Source organism: Schistocerca piceifrons, chromosome 1 (assembly GCF_021461385.2).
Source record: "Schistocerca piceifrons isolate TAMUIC-IGC-003096 chromosome 1, iqSchPice1.1, whole genome shotgun sequence".
In the NCBI taxonomy this organism is placed as follows: domain Eukaryota; kingdom Metazoa; phylum Arthropoda; class Insecta; order Orthoptera; family Acrididae; genus Schistocerca; species Schistocerca piceifrons.
The window spans coordinates 130,751,790-130,775,641 of NC_060138.1; the positions used below are offsets into that span (position 1 = coordinate 130,751,790).

The following is a 23,852-nucleotide window of genomic DNA, read 5'->3' on the forward strand; positions in this document are numbered from 1 at the left end:
GCAGCATGGACTATCAGCTCGGAGACCACGGCTGCGGTTACCCATGATGCTGCATCACAGACAGGAGCGCCTGAGATGGTGTACTCAACGACGAACCTGGGTGCACGAATGGGGAAAAGTCATTTTTTTTTCGGATGAATCCAGGTTCTGTTTACGGCATCATGATGGTTGCATTCGTGTTTGTCGACATCGCGGTGAATGCACATTGGAAGCGTGTATTCGTCATCGCCATACTGGCGTATCACCCGGTGTGATAGTATGAAGCGTCATTGGTTACACGTCTCGGTCTCCTCTTGTTCGCATTGACGACACTTTGAGCAGTGGACGTTACATTTCAGATGTGTTACGACCCGTGGCTCTACCCTACATTCGATCCCTGCGAAACCCTACATTTCAGCAGGATAATGCACGTCCGCTTGTTACAGGTCCTGTACGGGCCTTTCTGGATACATAAAATGTTCGACTGCTGCCCTGGCCAGCGCATTCTCCAGGTCTCTCACCAATTGAAAACGTCTGGTCAATGGTGGCCGAGCAACTGGCTCGTCACAATACGCCAGTCACTACTCTTGATCAACTGTGGTATCGTGTTGAAGCTGCATGGGCAGCTGTACCTGTACACGCCATCCAAGCTCTGTTTGACTCGATGCCCAAGCGTATCAAGGCCGTTGTTACGGCCAGAGGTGGTTGTTCTGGGTATTGACTTTTCAGGATCTGTGTACCCAAATTGCGTGAAAATGTAATCACATGTGAGTTCTAGTATAATATATTTGTTCAATGGATACTCGTTTATCATCTGCGTTTTTTCTTGGTGCAGCAATTTTAATGGCCAGTAGTGCAGTCCGTGGCCGTTTTTGCGTTAATTGTGCTGTTATCGAAGTCATTGTTGCACAGTCTACAAATGTTTTAAAACTTTATTACTTACGCCTCATTACCCTGTCCCATCACCCTCTCCCTTCTTCTAGTCAGTGTTTTCCACGTATTGCTTTTGACGCCGATTCTGCAAAGAGCCTCCTAATTCCTTGTCAATCGGCCGGCCGGCACATGTGATATGGGTGAGGTAGCGATGATGACAGATCCCTCGGCCAACGACGCACCGTGCTTTTTTCACTGCCAGATCTTCGTAGGACACTCTTCAAGCGCCTGTGAATGCCTGGGATGGGTCATTCATGCTGACCCAATAGGTTTCTTTTTGGCTGTCATGTGCTTTATTAAAATAAAGGATACAACTCTATGTCTACAGTTCAGAGGATGTACCACCACTTTATTACATACTATTATATACAGTCATATCACCAATTATTTTACATTTCATATCAACACCTCTACCACGGACAAAGAGACAAATATTATCATCAAGAGACAGTTTACAAGGCCTACGGGCTCTAACGCACAATGGTTTATCAATAAAAAAATTTGTCGATGTTTCACCAACACCACGAACTTGAGACATGGTTACCAGAACGTCCGATAACTGAGAACATTACGAGGAGGAATCTGCTCCAAAGCCGTTGCAGTAGACTTAGTAGTAGTATCTGTACGAATGATCACAGTAGTCAACGAACGCTGACCAACAGGATAGTCAGTAACAGAAAACGTAAAATCAAAACGACGTCATCGAAAAACAGTCTGTCCTTTCAACACATCAACCAAAACGGACGAACTGACGTTCATGTTATACTCAGTCTCCACATCCAGAATAGATTTGTAAATAGTAGGCTTCCATCGGAAGACACGATGTATCCTACGACGAGGCATGCTGCCGACTGTGCGTCAGCTACCGGAAACAAGCTATTTATAGACGACACGTCGCCCAAGGTCACGGACTTGGAATGATTTCAGCTTTCTGCTTGGAACGTACCTCCGTTACAGACGCCATTTTGAAGACTACGTTTAGGGCTGCCGCTTATCGGAACTTCATGAAACTGAAGACCTGGAGTGGAAATGTTGCACGATTTCCCCCAGCAAATTCCGCATTTTTTCGTTTGAAACTGTCTGAGAAAACCTGTGGTGGTTTACTTACTTAACGCCCGTCGTATATTGATTACCTCTCTTGCCATGTAGCTCAAGCCTATTTTTTCGAGAATTTTTCCCTTCGTTGAGAAATTCTATGAAAGAATTTTATCTAATATCTTGCTTCTATTATCAAGTGCAACGTCAGATGACCTGTCTGATGTCTTTATCTCTTCGAAGACAAATTGATAGTTGAATCTTCCTGGCAGATTAAAACTGTGTGCCGAACCGAGACTCGAACTCGGGACCTTCGCCTTTCGCGGGCAAGTGCTCTACGAAAACTGTTGGGACGGGGCGTGAGTCGTGCTTGGGTAGCTCAGATGGTAGAGCACTTGCCCGCGAAAGGCAAAGATCCCCAGTTCGAGCCTCGGTCCGGCACACAGTTTTAATCTGCCTGGAAGATTCATATCAGCGCACACTCCGCTGCAGAGTGAAAATCTCATTCTGGAAATTGATAGCTGCTTAAGAGATACTCAGTTTTCTTTTCGACACATGCCAGAATTGGAACTTAACGCAGGTGTTCATTACAAGTGCTTCAGTGACTCCATCTGCTGACATGTCCTGCCAATGTTTTTTCACGTGTCTGTGCGTGCAGGGTGGAGCGGTCATCCGACCAGGTGATCAAGCCGGTGAACCTGGAGGCGCTGACCAAGTGGGTGGGCCAGATCCCGGAGGACGTGGTGCGCGACATGGCGGAGATCGCGCCCATGCTGTCGGTGCTGGGCTACGACCCGTACGCCAACCCGCCCGCCTACGGCAGCCCCGACGCCGCCGTCGCCGACAACACGAACCGCATCCGCGCCGACGGCCGGCTCTGGGAGGACCGGGCGCGCTCGCTGCTCAGCCCGCAGCGCTCGTTCCACGCCCCCGCAGACGTGGACGACGCGGGGCCCGCCCCCGCCGGCGCCGCCTCCGAGCCGCCCCCGGCGCCCGCCGCCCCCGCGCCGGCGCCCGCGCACGCTTCGTGATGAACGCCGGTCACTCGGCACCGGACAGCCCGGCCTACCTGTCACAGATCTCTCAACTCGTGTGCGTTAGTGGAGAGCTCTTCCAGAAGACCGTAATGAAGTTGTGTCGCCCCAGTTGTAGCCGTGTTCTATACGCCACCCATCACATGTCTTCGGAAGTTCCCTTGAATGTGGACGAAACGCGGGACTGTGCTCTGTGAATGAGACGAAGCTATCTGCTATTTTTCTGCACGTGCCAAGAGGTGTCTTGGAGACTTCTCGTACCCGTGACACTTTGACAGTCGACATCTTTTCGTTTATTTGGATTTAGTTTCGAACGTTTCGTTATATTTGCAAGCATTAACTGGTTTGTTTCGTTTTGTTCATGACTAGAAATACTAAAAATAGTCTCTGTATAACATACATGTCACAATTTGTTTGTTTGACTGATTTAGTTGGTATCTGTGTAAGCTCGTTGAAGAAAGAATGAAAGACTTTCTTTTGTGTTGCGCCAGGCGAAGAATAAATTTAGCTTTAACTATGTTGAATACCGCATTTTTTTTATTTGTAATGGACACGAAACTTCGTGTTCGATATGAGCAGAATCAAATGACAGTCTGGAGTTGTCTTTGTAAATAAAATAAAAATTGTGTGTCTGTGAATACCTGTACACTGTTTCTACTCGTTTTCCAACAGAAGATATGCCCATCTCAGAACAGAAAAATAGGATGTCAAAAATTTTATGTGTTATTCCTCGGCAGTAACAAAGCAACTAAATATGGCCGCGCGGGATTAGCCGAGCGGTCTAGGGCGCTGCAGTCATGGAATGTGCGGCTGGTCCCGGCGGAGGTTCGAGTCCTCCCTCGGGCGTGGGTGTGTGTGTGTCCTTAGGATAATTTAGGTTAAGTAGTGTGTAAGCTTAGGGACTGATGACCTTAGCAGTTAAGTCCCATAAGATTTCACACACATCTGAACATTTGTTTGAACTAAATATGATTTTTTTTCCTTCAGTTTCATTCGAAGACAAAACCGACTCGAGTCTCTACGTTTCTTGGAGATTTAGCTCAACATAAGCGTCGTAAATGCTCACGTACTGGTAAAGTGTTGTAATATCGATTTTCGTTTCAAGAAATAGATACATTTATTCACGTTGCCGTCAAAGAGACAGTGACATTCTGAGGATACGCACTGAATGACGTTACGACACTATCTCCCGAGGAATCACATATGGTACTTTCTAAATGTTTACACATTCACCCCCAAATTTCACTGGAGTCAAGGATCATAGAGATGCTACATGTCGCGTGCGTCGTTGAGAACCGCCCCGTCAATAAAACTGTCTCTCTGTCGGTCCATTATGTACTGGGGACATCGGCTGGTACGTACTTTTCAGTTCAATAAACTTTACCAACAGCCGTATGCTTAAGGTTATTTTTATTTTATTTCGAACGCAACCAGTTTCGGCAATTCATTTTGCCGTCTTCACGCCCCATACGCTTTTTTCGAAACAACGAGATTATCCAGTTTTATGGCGCTGTACGATAAGCTCGTTGATTCGAAAAAAGCGTATGGGGGTCTGAAGATGGCAAATTGAATTGCCGAAACTGATTGCGTTCGAAATAAAATAAAATAATTTAAAGTATACGGCTGTTGATAAAGTTTATTGAATTGAAAATGATAAAACTGAGTGTTTTCTCTTAATGTGCCTATGATAATTTGGAAACACCAAACCGTTTGAAGAGTGTTTGGGATTTATAACGTTGTGAATGGCTATAAAGGGTCCATTTACAGACTTTGTAACGACATTCAGTGAGAAAACTAGCGTACTCATTACTTATAGGAACGGACAGTTCAGTCCAGTTGTCGTCAAACATTTTTGGTCTGACATGGTGGGGTGGCACTTAGGGTCGCATATCTACCGATCTTACTATTAGCTGGGTAACATCTATAAATTAATGAGCCCACAGTAGACTAGCTTTAATAAGGGAGCGATGAAGTGGCCGCCAGCCACCAAGTACAGACGGCTCAAAGTCGGTATCATTCGGAACACTTCGTGTCGACTGATCTGTGTTTCAGATTGCTGCCACCCTCATCGACCCCAAAGTTTTGAGGGTGTAATTGCCTGACGAAACGTTATTACACAGAAGAGCAAAAGAAACACGTACACCTGCCTAATATAGTGTAGGGCCCCCGCGAACACGCAGAAGTGCCGCAACATGACTTGGCATAGAGTCGACTAATGTCTGAAGTAGTGCTGGAGGGAACTCACACCACGAATCCTGCAGGACTGTCCATAAATCCGTAAGAGTACGAGGGGGTGGAGATCTCTTCTGGACAGCACGTTGCATGGCATCCCAGATATGCTCAATAATGTTCTTGTCTGGGAGTTTGGTGGCTACCGGAAGTGTTTAAACTCAGAAGAGTGTTGTGTGTCGCATTGTCCTGCTGGAATTGCCCAAGTCCGTCGGAATGCACTATGGACATGAATGTATGCAGTTGGTCAGACTTGGTGGTTATGTACGTGTCACCTGTCAGAGTCGTATTTAGGCGTATCAGGGGTCTCATCCCTAGCAACTGCACACGCGCCACACCATTACAGAGTCTCCATCAGTTTGAACAGTCCCATGCTGACATACAGGGTCCATCGATTCGTGAGGTTATCTCCATACCCATACACCTCCATCCGATCGATTCAATTTGAAACGAGATACGTCCGACCGGGCAACATGTTTCCAGTCATCAAAAGTCCACTGTCCGTGTTGACGGGCACAGGCGAGGCGTGAAGCTTTGAGTCGTGCAGTCATCAAGATTATACGAGTGGGCCTTCGGCTCCGATAGTCTATGTGGATGATGTTTCGTTGAATGGTTCACATGCTGACACTTGTTGATGGCCCAGCATTGAAATCTGCAGCAGTTAGCGGAAGGGTTGCACTTCCGCCACGTTGAACGATTCTCCTCAGTCTTTGGTCTCGTTCCTGGAGGATCTTTTTCCGGCACCAGTGATGTCTGAGATTTACCGGTTTCCTGATATTCACGGTACACTCGTGAAATGGTGGTACGGTAAAATCACCACTACATTGCCACGCAGGAGATGCTGTGTCCCATCGTTCGTGCACCGACTATAACACCACGTTTAAACTCACTTTAATCTTGATAACGTGCCATTGTAGCAGTAGTAACCGATGTAACAACTACGCCAGACACTTGATGTCTTATATAGGCGTTACCGACCGCATATCAGTATTATGCCTGTTTACATATCTCTGTATTTGAATATGCAAGCATGTTTTAGTTTTTTTTGGCGCTTGTGTGAGGGCAGGATCAGTTGATTACTAACGGAAACTGTACTTTCACTTAAATATATCATGCAATATGAGACACTATCACACATGTTTAATAAACGATTTGAATGTCGGTTTTCTTCTACTCATTGCGTTGTATTGCAACAGACTTAACTTAATTGCATGTTCTCTCCATTTGGAGGTGACAGTGTCTATACTGCACATTCACGACTCTAGGTTACTTTCGTGTCAAAATTTATATCACAGAAGCTGATCTGTACGAGGCACTGCCCTTGAGTCGTCAATACTGGAAGACAATGAGACATTCCGCCACTCACATCCTCTAAGCTCGTAGTGCCACGCTACTTGGCCCTCAACCCATGAGGTAAGCGGCCAATTTACTTTGCTCAAACTATTAGTGTCTCTGTAAGTATTTTTGTTTACTGGGCAGGAAAGCTATACTCTTGTATTCGTCTGTAAGGTGGTACATCCGTATTATTATAAAAAACCACGGGCGGCATGAACACTTGATTCGGGCTTCAGGTTGACGGCCACTGGTTTAATCTGTGAGTTATTCCTGATTTATAAAGGTCAGACGTCTTACTGTGATACCTACCTTCGTAGCCGAGGTCGCTGACACACTTCTGTGTAGTGGCGTTCGACTTTGAGGTAACAGTTCGAACCTGGGTGATAGAAGAAATTTTCACCGTCAGTATTTGGTCTGAGAGACTGTGGCGTAAAGTTTCCGACCTCCTGACATTGTACCAGTATTCTGAATAATAAATGTTGTAAACCTCTCTGCATTCCAGAGCGAAGTTTTCGCTCTGCTGTGGAGTTTGCGCTGAAGTGAAACTTTCTACCTGACCGAGACTCGGACTCGGGACGTGGGACCTTTGCCTATCGCGGGCAAGTACTCTACCGACTGAGCTATCCAACTCTGACTCACGACCCCTCCTAACAGCTGTATCTCCGCCAGAATCATATCTCCTACCTCTCTGCTTTCTCTCGCAAATTGAAGGTATGTGTCACTGTTACTATCTGTCCCTCGGACGGGGGCGTTTAACTCGGCTGTCCCTTTGTTGTTACTTGAGATGGTCTTTGTTTTTCTCTCATCCTTCATTTCATTATGACTCAGATAGCCGACTTGCATCATTCATACGAAACCCATGTTCTCGTCGCCAAGTTACACATGTTGCCGACAGATGGAAAAGTTATTCAAATTCGTTTCCTGACAATTCTTAAATCTCATAGTTCTGAAATCTCATAAATGGAGTTAAATGAAATGCCCAGAGATCCTAGTGGGGTACATCGACGCCTTTCTACACTGAAGAGCAAAGGAAAGTTTACACCAGTCTAAATTATGTAGGACCCTAGCGAGCACGCAGAAGGAACGCAACACAGAGGGACGTGAACTCGACTTATGTATGAAGTAGTGCTGGAGGGAAATGACACAATGAATCCTGCAAGGCTGTCCATAAACCTGTAAGAGTACAAGGGGGTGGAGATCTCTTCTGAACAGCACGTTCCAAGGCATCCCAGATTTGTTCAATAACGTTCATGCCTGGGGAGTTTGGTGGCCAGCGGAAGTGTTTAAACTCAGACGAGAGTTCCTGGAGCCACTCTGCAGCAATTCTGAACGTGTGGGGTGTCGTATTGTACTGCTGGGATTGCCCAAATCCTCCGGAATGCACGATAGACATGAATGGATGCATGTCATCAGACAGGATGCTTACGTATGTGTCACCAGTCAGAGTCGTATCTAGACGTATCAGGGCTCTCATATCACTCCAACTGCATACGCCCCACACCACTACAGAGCCTCCACCAGCTTGAACAGTCCCATGCTCACATGCAGGCCCTATGGATTCATGAGGTTGTCTCCATACCCGTACACGTCCATCCTCTCGATACAATTAGGAATGAGATTCGTCCGACCAAGCAACATGTTTCCAACTGTCCAACGTCGGTATTGAAGGGCTGTTGCAAGGCGTATAGCTTTGTGTCGTGCAGTCATCAAGGGTACACAAGTGGACCTTCGGCTCCGAAAGTCCATATCGATGAAGTTTCGTTGAATGTTTGGCATGCTGACACTTGATGATGGTCCAGCATTGAAATCTGCGGAAAGGCTGCGCTTCTGTCACGTTGAAAGATTCTTTTCATGCCGCGCGGCATTAGCCGAGCGGTCTAGGGCGTTGTAGTCATGGACTGTGCGGCTGGTCCCGGCGGAGGTTCGAGTCCTCCCTCGGGCATAGGTGTATGTGTTTGTCCTTAGGATAATTTAGCAGTTAAGTCCCATAAGATTTCACACACATTTGAACATTTGATTTTTGATTCTCGTCAATCGTCGTTGGTCCTGTTGTGCCTTTTTCCGGGCGCAGCGGTGTCGGAGGTTTCGCGTTTTACCAGATTTCTCATATTCACGGTACACTTGTGAAATGGTCGTGCGGGAAAAATACCCATTTCATCACTACCTCGGAGATGCTGTGTCCCAACGCTCGTTGTCGACTATAACATCACGTTCAAACTGATTTAAATGTTTATAACCTTCCTTTGCAGCAGCAGTAACCGATGTAACAACTGCGCCGGACACTTGTCTTGCATAGGTGTTGCCGACCGCAGCGCCGTATTCTGCCTCTTTACATATCTCTGTATTTGAATACGCATGCGTATACCAGTTTATTTGGTGCTTTAGTGTATTTGACGCCGCTTCGGCGACTCAGGGCTCGGTGACGATGAAACGAAGATGAGGACAACACAACACTCAGTCCCCGACTGGTGAAAAGCTCCAGTACTGTTGGGAATTGAACCGGAGGGTCAAGAGGGAGCAACGCTAACAAGTAGACCACGAGTGCGGACCAGCAAACAAGAAACAAGTGTTTCGGTGTTAGGAAGGCCGTGAATGTGTAATGACATATCCAGAAAACAGTGGGAATTTGAAAGAGCCATGCTTGATGGCAAGAATTAGTTTGCAGAATCCCGCTTTATAGTATTGAAGCGAGTACATTTACAAAACCTAGAAGTAAAAATTGTTTATTACATAACTTACACGGTGGATACAAGATACTGCTGCTTTTTTGCGATTTCGCTATTACAACTGAATCTGCGTGGTGAACAATTTTTTTGGACAATCGTGTGTAACAATTGCAGTAACTTTGAATCCTATGAAGGCCTATTATTCTTTCTGAGTTTTCTAATTGACCCTTTTTTAGCTTGATAGAATGTAAATGAAAGCTCTTAGCACTCTTCTGTCGCACTAAATTTCAGAAGCCTGTATTCTTGTCTGAAATTTTTATCGTCCACTTTCCACTACCGTGCAAGCATAAAATAATGGAACTTTACGGAAGTAGTGTTTGAGGAGAAAGCGGAATGGTGGAGCAAAAAAAACAAAAATTTGTTAACTCTCCCTACAAGACAACTGCCTCGACATGCGAGGTGTCATCCTAACGACAACTTCCTGCTTAGCACGCTAGCGGCATTCCTCCATGTTGTCAGGCATAATACAGTAACATACGCTGCAGGCAAGAGAGAAACCTGAAAATTAGATGGGGGTGCAGATGATTGGGTTTTGACACACGTGGCTCAGTATGTGAGTGCAACCACTGGAAGTTTTCACAACAAGCCTAGGTTCTACCGTTGAAAAGTGCCTCACTAGGATGCTCTAAAGATGCATTCCAGGCACAGCTCTCAATAGTCCCCACCAGTTTTGAATTCCAACTGTAACACGAGGCTGCTGGAGCTCTAACTCGAAATTATTGCGTGTGATTGTGGATGAGTGGAAAAAGATGAAAGAGGTTTCCTTTGAACAGTCTTATGATAATTCCACTCAGCTCGTCAAAGATTTTCTGAATGACTTGAACAAATTTGAATTTATATTTTCGGCAGTAGTATTTTGTTTGACGCGCGTACTGTTCGGTGTCATGAAGGAGAGATCATTGGATGTTAACAACTGCATATGTAAGGTAAAGATTGAGTGTGGTATGCTAAGAACCAAGAGGTACGAACAATATTTCACAGTTGCCTTTCAAAAGGCCAGAAAAATGGCAGATATGCGCCAGGATGTGTTCTAATGTAATGAGCCTAGTATTACGAAATATTGGATCACATTTTGAAGAAAATGCATGAAACACTTTGGGAACGTGAAAAAAATTCAGTTAGTTTGCCTTATCGATACCACAACATTTGAAGAATACCATACGTGTTTTTCTTATAATGCACTGGAAAACTTGCAAAATTTCTTTGGGCCTGTGTTCCCCAAGAAACAACGCTTTAAGAAACGAACTCTGTATTTTGTATGCCCATGAGAAATACAGAAAGAGTTCCACCGGGAAAATGTTAGAAATGCTTAATGAGGATAAGACCATTTTTACAGATATCGTATATACCAGGGGTGGCCAACCAGCGTGTCGCACTCAGCCCACGGGAGTTAATTTTTGGCCTGTGGAGCTGTTTCATATGAACGAAACTTTTATTTCACGTAAAACCCCTAGTAGAGCATTCCATCAAGCGTCTTTCGAATCATGTCCAATTACAGCAGGAATAACTGATTGATTCAACTATCCTAAGATTTTCGCCTATTCCTGATCCAAAAAGAAATCACTATGTTGGATTTATTTTGAAAAGACCGTGCGCCATCTTGAAAGAAATATAGTTCGCCATGGCGATATGCAACCAACAATTAGCAGAAGTACGGACTGCGCAAGCGGATATGTTTGTTGCGACGTGCGAGTGAAACGAGTGCCAGACATAGCCAATACGTTCCGTATTTAATTTTATTGCAAACGTACAACTCTATCGGCCATAAAGTTGTGGCCCTTCACGTGTGTACGTAGTGCACATTTGATCGCGATAGACCTATCATCACTTCAGGTAAGTAAAGTCAGATTTTATCTTTCTGCAATTAATCTGTGATGCTAGTCTTTAATTTTAGTGCATTTATTTTATGTATTTACTTATTGTGACGGGATACACCAATAGACATTAGCAACAGCTTCTGCCTCAGTACCTCCCATGCGGCAGTTGGGCGTCCTACTACAGAACCACATAGCCCATAAAAACACAGTTAGCTTACTTTGCGGTCTTAAACAACGTCGGGCAACCAAAAAGTAGATTTTGTAGGGAATTGTTGAGAGCTACATTGAACTACATTAGGTAACTGATATTTGATTCTGAACATCACGTACCATATATACAAAAAATTACAAAACTCCGATTACTGTGTGGTCTCTTTGTCAGTTTCCAACTTGTGGTAAAAAATGTCTGATTCAGTATGGCGTCAGTTAGTAAACAAATATGACTTAACAAGAGGAAAGTTACAGAGGAGTCGAGAACTTTTCAAGACAAGTGGACTGTAAACTATTTTTTTGTGGAATATAAAACAAAAATCATATGTCTGATATGCAATGAATCTTATCACTGTTCCAAAAGAATGTAATAGCAAATGGCATTACGAAACTAAACGTACATTTATGTTTGATAAGTGCAAGGAACAGCTTTGACAAGACCCAGTAAACGACTTAAAGGGAAATTTTCCGCTGAACAGCGCACAGTTACAAGGACGAATTTAGAGCCAACATTCTATGTGAAAGCGAGTAATGTAGTAACTCTGATTCCGGAAAAAGGTCGAAGCCATATTCAGATGGCGAAATGGTTGCTGGATGCTTAAAGACCGTCGTTGAAACTGTGTGCCCAGAGAGGAAAAAGGATTTCTCAAAAATAAGCCTGTCTCGTCAAGCTATTACTACACGTGTGGATGACATTGGATGACAAATTGAAGATTATTTTAAAAATCGTGCATCTGAGTTTATATTTTACTCTCTAACTTTGGATGAATGCACAAATATGGCACTGGACTCGCATTCGGGAGGACGACGGTTCAATCCCGTCTCCGGCCATCCTGATTTAGGTTTTCCGTGATTTCCCTAAATCGTTTCAGGCAAATGCCGGGATGGTTCCTTTGAAAGGGCACGGCCGATTTCCTTCCCAATCCTTCCCTAACCCGAGCTTGCGCTCCGTCTCTAATGACCTCGTTGTCGACGGGACGTTAAACACTAACCACCACCACCACCACCACAAATATGGCGGATACTGCCAAATTGGCGATTTATGACAGAGGTATTGATGCACATTTTAATAAAACAGAAGAATTAGCGGCATTGTACCCACTTCAGAATAACGAGAAGTTACGAGATTTATTGGAAGCGGTTATACCGACATAAGGTCGCCTCTCGTTATAATTTATCAACCTATCGCGGCTAGCAACGGATGGTGCTCCAGCAATGGCTGGAAAACACGAAGATTTAGTTCAGTTAATTAAAAACGAGGCCAGAAAAAATTGGCAATACATCGATGCTAAGCTTTCATTGCATTAGCCATCAAGAGAATTTATGTGCCAATTCCCTCAAAATGGACCATGTCAGAACAGTGAACTTTATTAAGTTGAAAGGACTGATCACCGGCGGTTCCAAGTATTTCTGAAATCATTCGATTCAGAGCATGATAAAATTTCGTATTATACGAAAGTAAAGTGGCTAACCCGTGCGAAACTGTGGAAAAGAGCGTTTGATTGCAGGAAATGCAGTCAGTCTTTGAAAGCAAGTAAAAGAAACTCCCAGAGTTCGAAGATAAACAATGGCTTTCCGACTCTGCGTTCTTGGCCGGTATAACCAGCCACCTAAGTGATGCTGACTCCATGGACAAGATCAGCTGATTAATGTCATGCATGATCTTATTTCGACATTCCAAATGAAGCTTGGGCTTTGGGAACAACAGTTACGAAAAAGCACCTCACACATTTTCCTACACTGTCAAAGCAAATAGACACCACAAAGGTGGCAGTGATTAAATACGATTTTTGATATCTGACTTGAAATACGAGTTCGACAACCGAATCCAAGATTTTAAGAAACATCGTCTGCTTTTTTCTGTGTTTGCTATGTCATTCTCCTTAGACATGTGTTCACTACCGGGATATTTACAAACTGAATGCTGCCAAATGCAAAGAGATTTTTAATCAGATTAGTTTGGAAGAGTTCTGTAAAACATATTTGGACAAGAAGAAATATCCAGCATTTTACAAACATGCTTTAAAAATAATGTCATTATTCGGAAATATGTGTGTGAACTGATGAATTACATCCAATCACAAATGAGACCATGAATTACTGATGTTCATCCAGAAAACTCTTTGCATGTAGCAACAACTTCAGTTGACATCAACGTTGATACAGGACCAACTCTGCTAACACAGTCCCAACAGTCGCCTCTTGCACAACTATGAAAAATCCTTTATAAGTGCACAGCAAGGAAAAACAGCTATGCTAAACACCTACATTTTATTCTAAGTAACAGTGTTTCGCTAAGTGCAATGCAGCATCACATAATTACAAAACTAAGAAATTAAAAAATATATTACAAACTTTATTCCTTAACAATTACAACTATCTTCACAAAAATCATTTCTAAAAATATGACTCTACCACGAAATCAGGTAATGAATCAGTCTGAGCCCAGGCCATGTGAGCAGATAACTTTGATTAACCCAAGTGACCTGAACCAATAAAGGAAACACCATGCTAAATGTCTGTCTTTGTCAAATTCGTGATAAATTAACCCAACCCCTGGTCCCCCAACCCCTCCTCACCACCCCGACACCCCAACACCCTTTGATCCCCCTGACCCTTCAATGCCCCAACTGCACCAGCATCCCCAACGCCCCGACCATGCTGACCCCCGACACCATGGCCATGCCATCCCCCCTGACTGCCCTAACGTCATGATGCCCAGACCACCCCGACTGCTCTGACCATCCCAACCCCACCAACATCCAAATGTCCCTACCCCCCACACCATGACGTCCTGACTCCCCTGACGCCCTGACTACGGCAACTCTTCTGACCCCCCTTGATGCCCCGACCACCCCAACCCCCGATCGCCCCAGCGCCCCTACCGCTCTGACCCCTCGAGTCCCCCGACACCTCAGTGGCTGTGACCCTTGTGGTAGATTCTTTTATGTGTTTGTCTATTTTTTGTTTGTCTGTTGTCGATGTATTATGCTCGCAGCAAAAGGTCTTAACAACATGATAAAATTGTCTCTGATAGTGAGTGCTGTTAAAAGAATTACTGTTTGTTGCGCGTATTAAGAGTGTTGGGAGAGACGGCTGGATATTTATATCAACTATTCATACATGAGATTGCAGGTTCGAGTGCTGTTGTCCACGTCTCTTCCCATGCACGTCGCATTCAATCTGAAACAATTCTGCTATTTCAATACTTCCAAAAATACCAATAAAGGTCGTGACGCTCACCTTTGTTCCGATGAAATAATAATGGTTTATTGTGTCACTTGTACAACTCTCCACATAACATCAAAACAAGCGAACAGAAAACTCTAGTTACCCTCAGTTACGAGTAAACCACAGAGAGAGTAATATTCCGAGTCAACGATATAATTATCATAGAGTCTCTCAGATAACATCTTTGCCACTTAGCTTTCTCTCAGTCGATTCAGTACATTACATATTTATTACACTACACCCTGCAGACCCCTGCGACTCCCCCCCAAACCCAGCAACCTCCGAACCGCAACATAATGATAAAACAGATCTCGCACTAGACTAATTTGGGGGCACTCTATAGAATGGAAATGTAAAATTTCGTCTTAAAAACAATTTTGTTTAAAACAGAAAACAAACCAACAGCTTCCACTGACACTGGGCGTTGCACTAAAGACATCGTGAGCATCATTGGTTGCCTTGTTCCAGCTACATGTAACAAAAACCAAATAACCTAACCCAACCTACCCTACCCTAACCTAACCTATCCTGCGAGCAACCAATGCAGTGACAACATTAACTGAACATCTTATCACTTCTCAAATCAGTCTTTACAAAATCATATTTCCAAAAAGCAACATCAGGATGTATACGACCCGGGACAACCGGGAGATCCGGGAAAAACCCGGCAATTTTTTCATACGGGAGAAACCCGAGAATTGTTTAGAATTCAGGGAATTTTTCATTGTTTTGGTTTTCAGTTAAATTTTTGTGATTTTGACTGGTAAGAACCAATACTCTAACAAAGGATATTACTGTATCCCGCTAATGCAGAATAATCCTGCAGCAACAAAACATGAACAGGAGATAAAAAAGAAAGAAAATAAAACTTAAGTTGCAAAGGAAATGAGCCGTATACAACAACAAAACACAGTGCTCATATAAGCGTCTGCCAACAGCAACGTGTGTCAAAGGCTTTAGGAAGACTATTATGCAGTGCTTTGTAATAACAAATTGCCTCCGATGAGCGTGGCGTGACAACTGTTTAAATTAGATTCGTTTGAGCAGTTGCGGGCGGGCTCTTGAGCATAAGCAGTTGAGTCGCGTATGAGTAGTACCTTCTCACGCTTCTCGTTACAGAAGTGTGGCTGGGCGCCACTACTTAATATTGCCCCGGTTCGGAAATTAGGAAATCTGGAGCTGATGCCCAGAGCAGTTTCGAGTTGTGGTGGGAAGGTGGGGGTCATCTCCACGTGACTTGTGTTTACGGTTAGTGAGTTTGTTGTTTCCTTTTCGTTTATTGCTCTCACGTTAAATGATAAACAAAACGGATTTTTGTGGCCAGGAGCTATCAAATGAATTAAAATACGTTCGCGTAACTACGGAAAAAATGTGTTATTAGTTTAAGATTTTATTTCCACCTTTCTGACAGTCAAATATTAATCGCCTTACAGAACAAGGAAGTTATTTTGGCCGGTTTGTTAAAGAGATTTGGCTTTTATTAATCTTTTCTGTTGAGGCAGTCAATTTATTTGAAACGAAGTGTTTAATTTCACACTATTGGCTAGTTTCAACTGTTTGCTGCATTTCAAGTGCACGTATGGCATTATGCCATAATAAAGAACCAAACATGAGATAGTACAGTACTGGTACTCCAAGAAAATTTGCATACGAATGTGCATTTTAAGCCGAATTATGCGTTTTAGTATGGTTCACGAAATTCCGACGCTCTTGAAGTATCCTCTGATGTCTTGTTTCTTCTATGACATAATGTAAGATCTTTTAATGTTTTACACGAACGAACATATGGGCTTCCTGCGTCATCGTAGCTGCACAAGCGCGGTGGCGCTTGTTATCTGGCGCTCTCTTGCAACTGCTGAAACGAACCTATTTCTAACAGCTGGCGAGATCACGTGCCATGAGCTATGACTGGCTAGCAAAAGAGCATTGCATTCTCGATTTCAATGCTTCGGAAAGTGACATGCAGTGTTTGGTGGAATTCGAATTTATACCTTCGTAATACAAAAATATGCAGCGTACATGTTGCTGCACATCAAAGGTCTTTCAAAACGTGTTTTTCCCCCCTGAGTTACGTTTTCTAAAGTGCTGGGAAACTCTACACCGGTATATAAAACCATGAACATTCAAAGGATTGATGAGTTTTACAGTGCCAAATAAGAGTATACTGTCACTTAACACGGAAAAAGTGTATTTTCACCCGGGAGAAAGTGTTTTTTTTTTTTTTAACCGGGAAATCCGGGGAATTTTTTTTCCTTGTCCACATCTTCTGCATTTACACCTTTCTGTTCTGCTAATTATTTCCAGAGTGATAATTAGTGTGATGAACCCCCAACTCTCTCACTTCTCAGTGAATGTTACACTGGCAATGTCAATGCTACCGACAATGAAATATCGCTTTGCTAGTCCTCAGAACCTCTTTGGTGTAACATACCAACTCAAAACTTCTATTTAAAAAATACTTAGTGCACAGTAATGAAGTATGAAAAGAGAGCTCACATCACTTTGTTGCATGTCAAAAGGTAGAAACGTTACAAAAATAACTCACACAACTTACGGGTGGTAAGGCCGCGACGTAAACAGACAACGTGACAGGCTTGTGATGATAAGCCGTTCTACGAGGTGTGTTCAATAAGTAACGCAGCATTTTTTTTTTCTCGGCCAATTTTGGTTGAAAAATGTGGAATTTGTTGTGGGTGGTCGTGGAATATTCCCGCTTCAGTGCCTATAGTTCCTTGAAGTTCCGATAGATGGTGGCGCCATACGTAGCCTTCAAAATAGCGTCCGTAACAGACGTGCGTTCCGAGGAAAGAGCTGTATCCGAATTTATTTTTGCGGAAAACCAGAGCATCGCAGATATTCACAAGCGCTTGTTGAATATCTACGGAGACCTGGTAGTGAACAAATGCACGGTGAGTCGTTGAGCGAGAAGTCTGCCATGGTTGCAATAAAGTCGCACAAACGTGTTCGATCACCCGCGTGTCGGCCGGTAGCACACATCTGTGACTCCTGCAGTGTTGGGGTGTGCGAACACTCTCATTCGAGGTGATCGAGGGATCATAATCAAACAATGAAGGATGCACCCCAAGGGAAGCAGTACGTAGATGATGCAGCAAGACACTGGCTCCGATGCCGACCATACAGGGCCTCCCAGTAAAGGAGAGTACGGCTGCCGCATTGAACGGAGATTCTGCTGGAAAATTGGGTTTTGTGGCCAAAAGATTTTGCGAATAATATGGTGTATTGGAATCTATAACACCCCAACGACCCCTTACAGTCAATTAAAACAGAATATCATAATATGAAGTAGGGAAGAGTTATCTTGGCAAATACGACATCTTGGCGATAAGCTAACACCAAGAAGTTTTGTTAACAACAACATTATACATCACTGAGAGTTTTTGTTATGAAAAGAGGAGGAAGAAACCTCAGATTTAATTAATGGACAAATATCCAAGCGATAATTGCAATTAATATCTTGAAAGCTAAGTCCAAGGTGATGTTAGTCAGAGATAACTTTTATGTGGAAGAGAGTTGTAAGCGCAACGAAGAAATTCAATGCGCCTACAATACTCTTTCACAGAAGAAGTCGCTTGCTGGTTCTCGTCCTGTAAAGACGTGCGAGAACAATTCTTGTCTTAGGTATTGAGAGTACGGAACGCGACGAGATTGTTTTGCGTTCAGAAGTCTTTCTTGTGTGACGTGATTCACGAACTTCGGAAACTGATTTTCTAACGTGCATAACGGGTTAATTGAACTTTATTGACGAAACTAGTGCATATTGGGCTTGACTTTCAAATAGTTGGAACTATAAAAAGAGTGGATAGTATATCAAAGGACTACACTCAATTAGTCTCGAGTAGGACACAATAACACGACTTCACGAAGATAATACAATTACGCTGAAGAGTCAAGTTGTCGAATTGTCAAGAAACTTAATTTTAATAGAACTGACTTTACCAACCAACTGCGTGTGCGTGTGGTGCGAAAGTTATAAAGTATTTAGGCTGGCTCTGAGCACTATGGGACTTAACAGCTATGGTCATCAGTCCCCTAGAACTTAGAACTACTTAAATCTAACTAACCTAAGGACATCACACAACACCCAGTCATCACGAGGCAGAGAAAATCTCTGACCCCGCCGGGAATCGAACCCGGGAATCCGGGCGTGGGAAGCGAGAACGCTTCCGCACGACCACGAGCTGCGGACTAAAGTATTTAGTGGCCAAAGAACAATAAACTGATCGTCTCAAGTGAAATATCAAGAGTGGACTACATTATTAAGTGATTTAATCAATGATAGTTAACCAACGACTGTTCAGCAGGGACAATTTAATCTGAATATCAAAATGCCTAACTTCATTAATTGAAAACTTTTAAAATTTTTTTTTAACATTACGGCGTAGGTTCATTCAGACGTGATCAAAGAGTGTCTGTGGATCTCGCTTCATTCAGGTTCAACAGAACTCCATAGCAACGAGCCAACAACGTACGAGAAGACTGATAATTACAATGTTTCCTCTCAATTGGTGGTGTGTACGATGCGGATGAGATAAGATTTAACAACTACTGCATATCCGGCCAATGAATCATTCGCCGGCCGGAGTGGCCGTGCGGTTCTAGGCGCTACAGTCTGGAGCCGAGCGACCGCTACGGTCGCAGGTTCGAATCCTGCCTCGGGCATGGATGTGTGTGATGTACTTAGGTTAGTTATGTTTAATTAGTTGTAAGTTCTAGGCGACTGATGACCTCAGAAGTTAAGTCGCATAGTACTCAGAGCCATCTGAACCAATGAATCATTCAATCTTAAATCAGAAGAAGCATCCATCGTACGAGTTCGCATGTCTGTCTCCCGTTCACCAACGGGGACCTACGTCATCGCGCATCGTGTCTCAACTCCACTGCGAGAGCTGTGGCAGTAGCTCTATGGCGTCGACAATATCAGCACGCGGTTGGTGTGCGGGGACGCCACACAAATCCTAAATAAAAACAACCTGCTTTCAGAAAAAAAGAAATGTGTTGCATTACTTATTGAATGTCCCTCATATTTCGACAGACAAACTTCTGGTCACCTGGCTGAAAGGTGTCCAAAAGGATACAAACAAAAGGCGACTGTCGAAACAAGATCCATGCCTACAAAAGGCGACTGTCGAAACAAGATCCATGCCTGTGTCACACGATTAGGAAAGCTGATAGTAGCGTCTGGCAGTGCGAGAGGAAGAAGGAAAGCAAGAAGAATAAGCAGATGAGAGTGGGCGCGCTGATACCCATAACTTGCCTGGCTTTGCGACGCAGCTAAGTCTCTTTCCGCAGAAAGGTACAGCAGATTAGTCCCGCTGTTCGGTCGCAGTCCAGGGCGCGGAAAAAAAAAGAAAACGTCTAAAAGGAGAGCAAATTTTCTTGTGTAATGACTGGGGAGAGACACGGACTGCGGCAAGCACGTAATCTCGGTGCAGCGTTGCCCCGAATAATTGAACCGCTTTCGCCAGGGTGGTGGACCTCTTCCTCGAACAAGTGGGAAGGGTAGGGGGGACACTTGCGGCGAGGGTTCAGCGACCGCCCGCCGACGGAGGCTGCAGCCCGGCCTGGAACGCATCAATCAAGGGGTCTGGACGCGGTTGCTGGACGTGGACGTCTACTGGGGGGGGGAGGGGTTGTCCACAAATTACCGGCCGGCGTGGTATGCGTTCGGAGCGCTGGCGGCCGCTCGGCGGCGCTCGCCGGGTCCCGAACAGATGGCCGACAGAGCTCCCTTGCCCCGTCTCGTGCTGGGTTCATCTGGTTGTTGTTTATCGATTCATCCTTGTATTGCAGCGCTGTTTCTTCAGTTCTGGTGCAATCTCCCCGTTCTTAAAAACTTCGTGAGATTAAATTAACTGTATCCAAAATTTTTCAGTTTATCCGATGTGTTTGCATGAAGCTGTGAACGAGGCATATTTGCAACAAGCGCAAAAATGCTCCTGTCGGAACACAAAAAGGCAAATGCGTTCCTCCTCAAAAAACCGACACTAACGTGGGGAACCGGTTGCCTCAGTGTTCATTCCGCATACCTCACAAAAACGCTTGACATGCGAAGGTATTCGCTCACTTTTAACACAGAACATTCTAAATACGAGTACTTTCACACGGTCTCTTTTCTAGCCTTCATACTCAAGCACCTCCCTCGCACTCCCGCTGCCTATGTTATTCTACAAGTAAAACTAAAGAAAAAAGTTCGCATAAACATAGGTCCGCAAATGTTTAGTTACGGAGTTACGGCTAATGAAAGATTTTTCCTGAAATTTAGCAACTTTGCTACTATGAAGCCATTGCAAAACTGTACGAGGTTAAAGAAAAGCACGATTTCCATTTATTTGGTCGTTATTGATCTGGTGCATCTAATAATACATGTCTCAGACGTGTATCTGCAGTAGTTTTCCAGAACATCCACATAAGCAAATTTTTAATTTATTAACAACTCGGTCCAGTTTGTTTTTTAAATTCCAGACAATAGTTTCCAACAGACGTTGTAGAGAATTTAATTTTGGAAAACTGGTGGTGATAACGTTAACTGAAACTGTATGAATGTGTCAGATAACCTACTTTTATTAATACCATATCACACGTGAATTCGTCTTAAACCGGAAAACAACAAATCTCAGTGTTAAGGAAGTTGTACAGTGTACATACAATTTCAAAATAGACGCACAATAGATGTTCAAAAGTCTGCAGCGATTTCAATGCATTTAGCAGTTAAGAACAACCCTGTGAAACTGGAACGAGCAACAAAATCTATTCACACATGTGCAGATAACTGCATTGAACTCGTTGGAGACTCTTGGAACATTTATTTTGCATGTATTGTAAAATTGTATGTACACAGTACAACTTCCTTCCGGTTTAACACGAATTCACGTGTGCTACGGTATTAATAAAAGTAGGTTATCTGACACACTAATACAGTTTCAGTTAACGTTATTACCACCAGTTTTCCAAAATTAAATTCTCTACAACTTCTGTTGGAAACTTTGTGCAACTGTCTGGAATTTAAAAAACAGACTGGGCCAAGTAGTTAACAAATTAAAAATTTTACGAAATTTCTTCTTTGTTTCACTGGATGTTCTGGAAAACTACTGCAGATACAAGTCTGGGACATGTTTTATTAGATTCACGAGATCAATAACAACAAAATAAATGGAAATCGTGCTTTACTTTAACCTCGTACAGTTTTGCGATGGCTTCATATTAGCGAATTTGCTAAATTTCAAGCAAAATCTTTTATTAGCCGTAACTCCTTAACTAAACATTTGAGGACCTATGTTTATATGAATTTTTTTCTTTACTTTTACTTTCAGAATAGCATTGAAGTATTTGCATATCTTCGTGAATCACCCTGTGTGTCTCTCTCCCACTGCCTCCTTTTTCTCCCATTGATTTACAGTTTTTCCCTCTGTCACTGTCACCTCTCTCAGTTGCACAGTCTCCTTTTGCCTTTCTTTTCCACTGCCACTTCCTCCAACATAGCATGGCAGCTCAAAAATCCTGGTCAATGATGTCAAACTTGTTTTTAGGGCTCCGTCCCTCAGTCTTTAGAAACGGTATCCTTATACGATCATTTTTGTTTTCAGTCTGTCTGTCGGACTATTAAGTTCTCTTTTTCTCAGGAACGAGTAGGCGGTATAAAAATTTTAACCGTCTAATCAATGCAGTCAAAAGATACGGCCATTTCTGTCACATATCTTGATAACTCGAAAACTCAATCATCAAAACCTACAGGGCACTTTCTGTTGACCAAGAATCATGAAATTTGCCTCGATTATATTTTTGTTGTTGTTTGTTATCCGACTTCAGACATGATATTAAAACGTCAAATCAAAACACCTTGAGCCGTCTATATTTCCTTGGAAATGGTTTATTAATAAGGGGTTGGACCCCCATTTGCCCATAATACGGTGGCGATTCTTCTTCTTCTTCGAATACTGGTACATAATGATTATATGGCGTCCAGTGGAATGTGATGCCACTCTTCGATCAGAACTTCTGACTCCTCTAGTGACGAGGCAGGCGGAAATCTGCTCCGGAGTCTGCGCTCCAATACCGCCCACAAGGGTTCGATAATGTTCAAAAGGACTGTGTTGGCCAGGGAGGACGCTACAGTTCAGTTGCATGCTCCTCATACCACGATCGTACTGTCCTGACTGTGTGAATGGGTGCATTATCGTACTGAAATACGGCATCGTTGTTGGGGAACAGCATTTGAATCATTGGGTTCACATGATCCCCTAAAATATTCGCATAATCGTTGGATGTAACACGGTCTTTGAGAGTAATGATGGAACCAGCAAAATACCACGATATCACTGCCCACGCCATCAAACTCCCACCTCCATGCTTAACCGTTGTAATCAAGCAATCTGGGTTGTAGGCTTCTTTCGATGTTCTCCAGACGAAAACCCGGCCCGATGTTGGTAGTAACGAAAACATTGACTCTTCGAACCATATGACGTGTTTCCACTGATCAGGCTCCCAGGATTTATGCTCCTGGCACCATGTTTTATGCTTCTTTGAATGGTTGTCGTCACTAATGGTTTCGGTATAGCACCTCGTCCATGAATATTCACTTTCGGGAGTACTCGGCCTACAATGTCGATAGATACGGGGTCACGAAGATGGCTATTGAAGTCTGCAGTCATTTTAGCCGACGTACTTATGTGTGTTTTTGTTTACACAATTCGTGTTAGCGTATGACAATCTTTGTCATTTAGTTTTGATTTGCGCCCACTATTATGTTTACACGATAATGTCTTTCCGATTTTGTGTAGGCTGTGATAACTGTTGAAACAGTTGCTCTTGAAATATTCAAAAACGTGATTGTCTTGGTGATTGATGCTCCAGTTAATCGGGCCCTCTTTGGAACTCTGTTAGGTCTTTCACTGCACGCCGACTTCGGCCTCTGACCTCAGATACTGCACTACTCATAAACAACCTGCACTGATGCCTAGTCCGTACTGAACACGCACAGTCCGGCATGAACCGTGCCTTATCTGCGTTGTTGGCCGTCAAACACATCCATACCATTACTACCACTGTTCACATCATTTTGCGTATCCCCTGTATTTTTGCTGCCAGTTTCGGCGTTACAGTATCCCACCTTCAGAAACCCTGACTGGCGCATGGGAAGAATCCCCCCTCTTGTCTGAAAATGATGAAAGAAGGGATCCCGCTGTTGAAAAGAAGACTACTGACACCAGTGACTGTACGCTGGCCCCTATTTCGATTGCACGGGAGGAGGTGTTCTTGCTACACGTCGGTCAGTGACGTAGTGTAACACTGAAACTGGTAACAAA

General features: G+C 43.7%; 1 protein-coding gene across 4 annotated transcripts in view; it reads left to right on the forward strand.

Moving 5' to 3' along the window:
* Positions 1 to 3,619, forward strand: part of LOC124782465 (protein-tyrosine sulfotransferase-like) — an 878,071-nt gene extending 874,452 nt beyond the window's left edge. For all 4 annotated transcript variants that reach the window (XM_047253943.1, XM_047253942.1, XM_047253944.1 and 1 more), the window contains one exon: positions 2,606 to 3,619. In XM_047253943.1, coding sequence (XP_047109899.1) covers positions 2,606 to 2,978 — 373 coding nt within the window. In that variant the 3' untranslated portion in view covers positions 2,979 to 3,619. The remainder of the gene's footprint in view (positions 1 to 2,605) is intronic.
* The last annotated feature ends 20,233 nt before the right edge of the window (positions 3,620 to 23,852 follow it).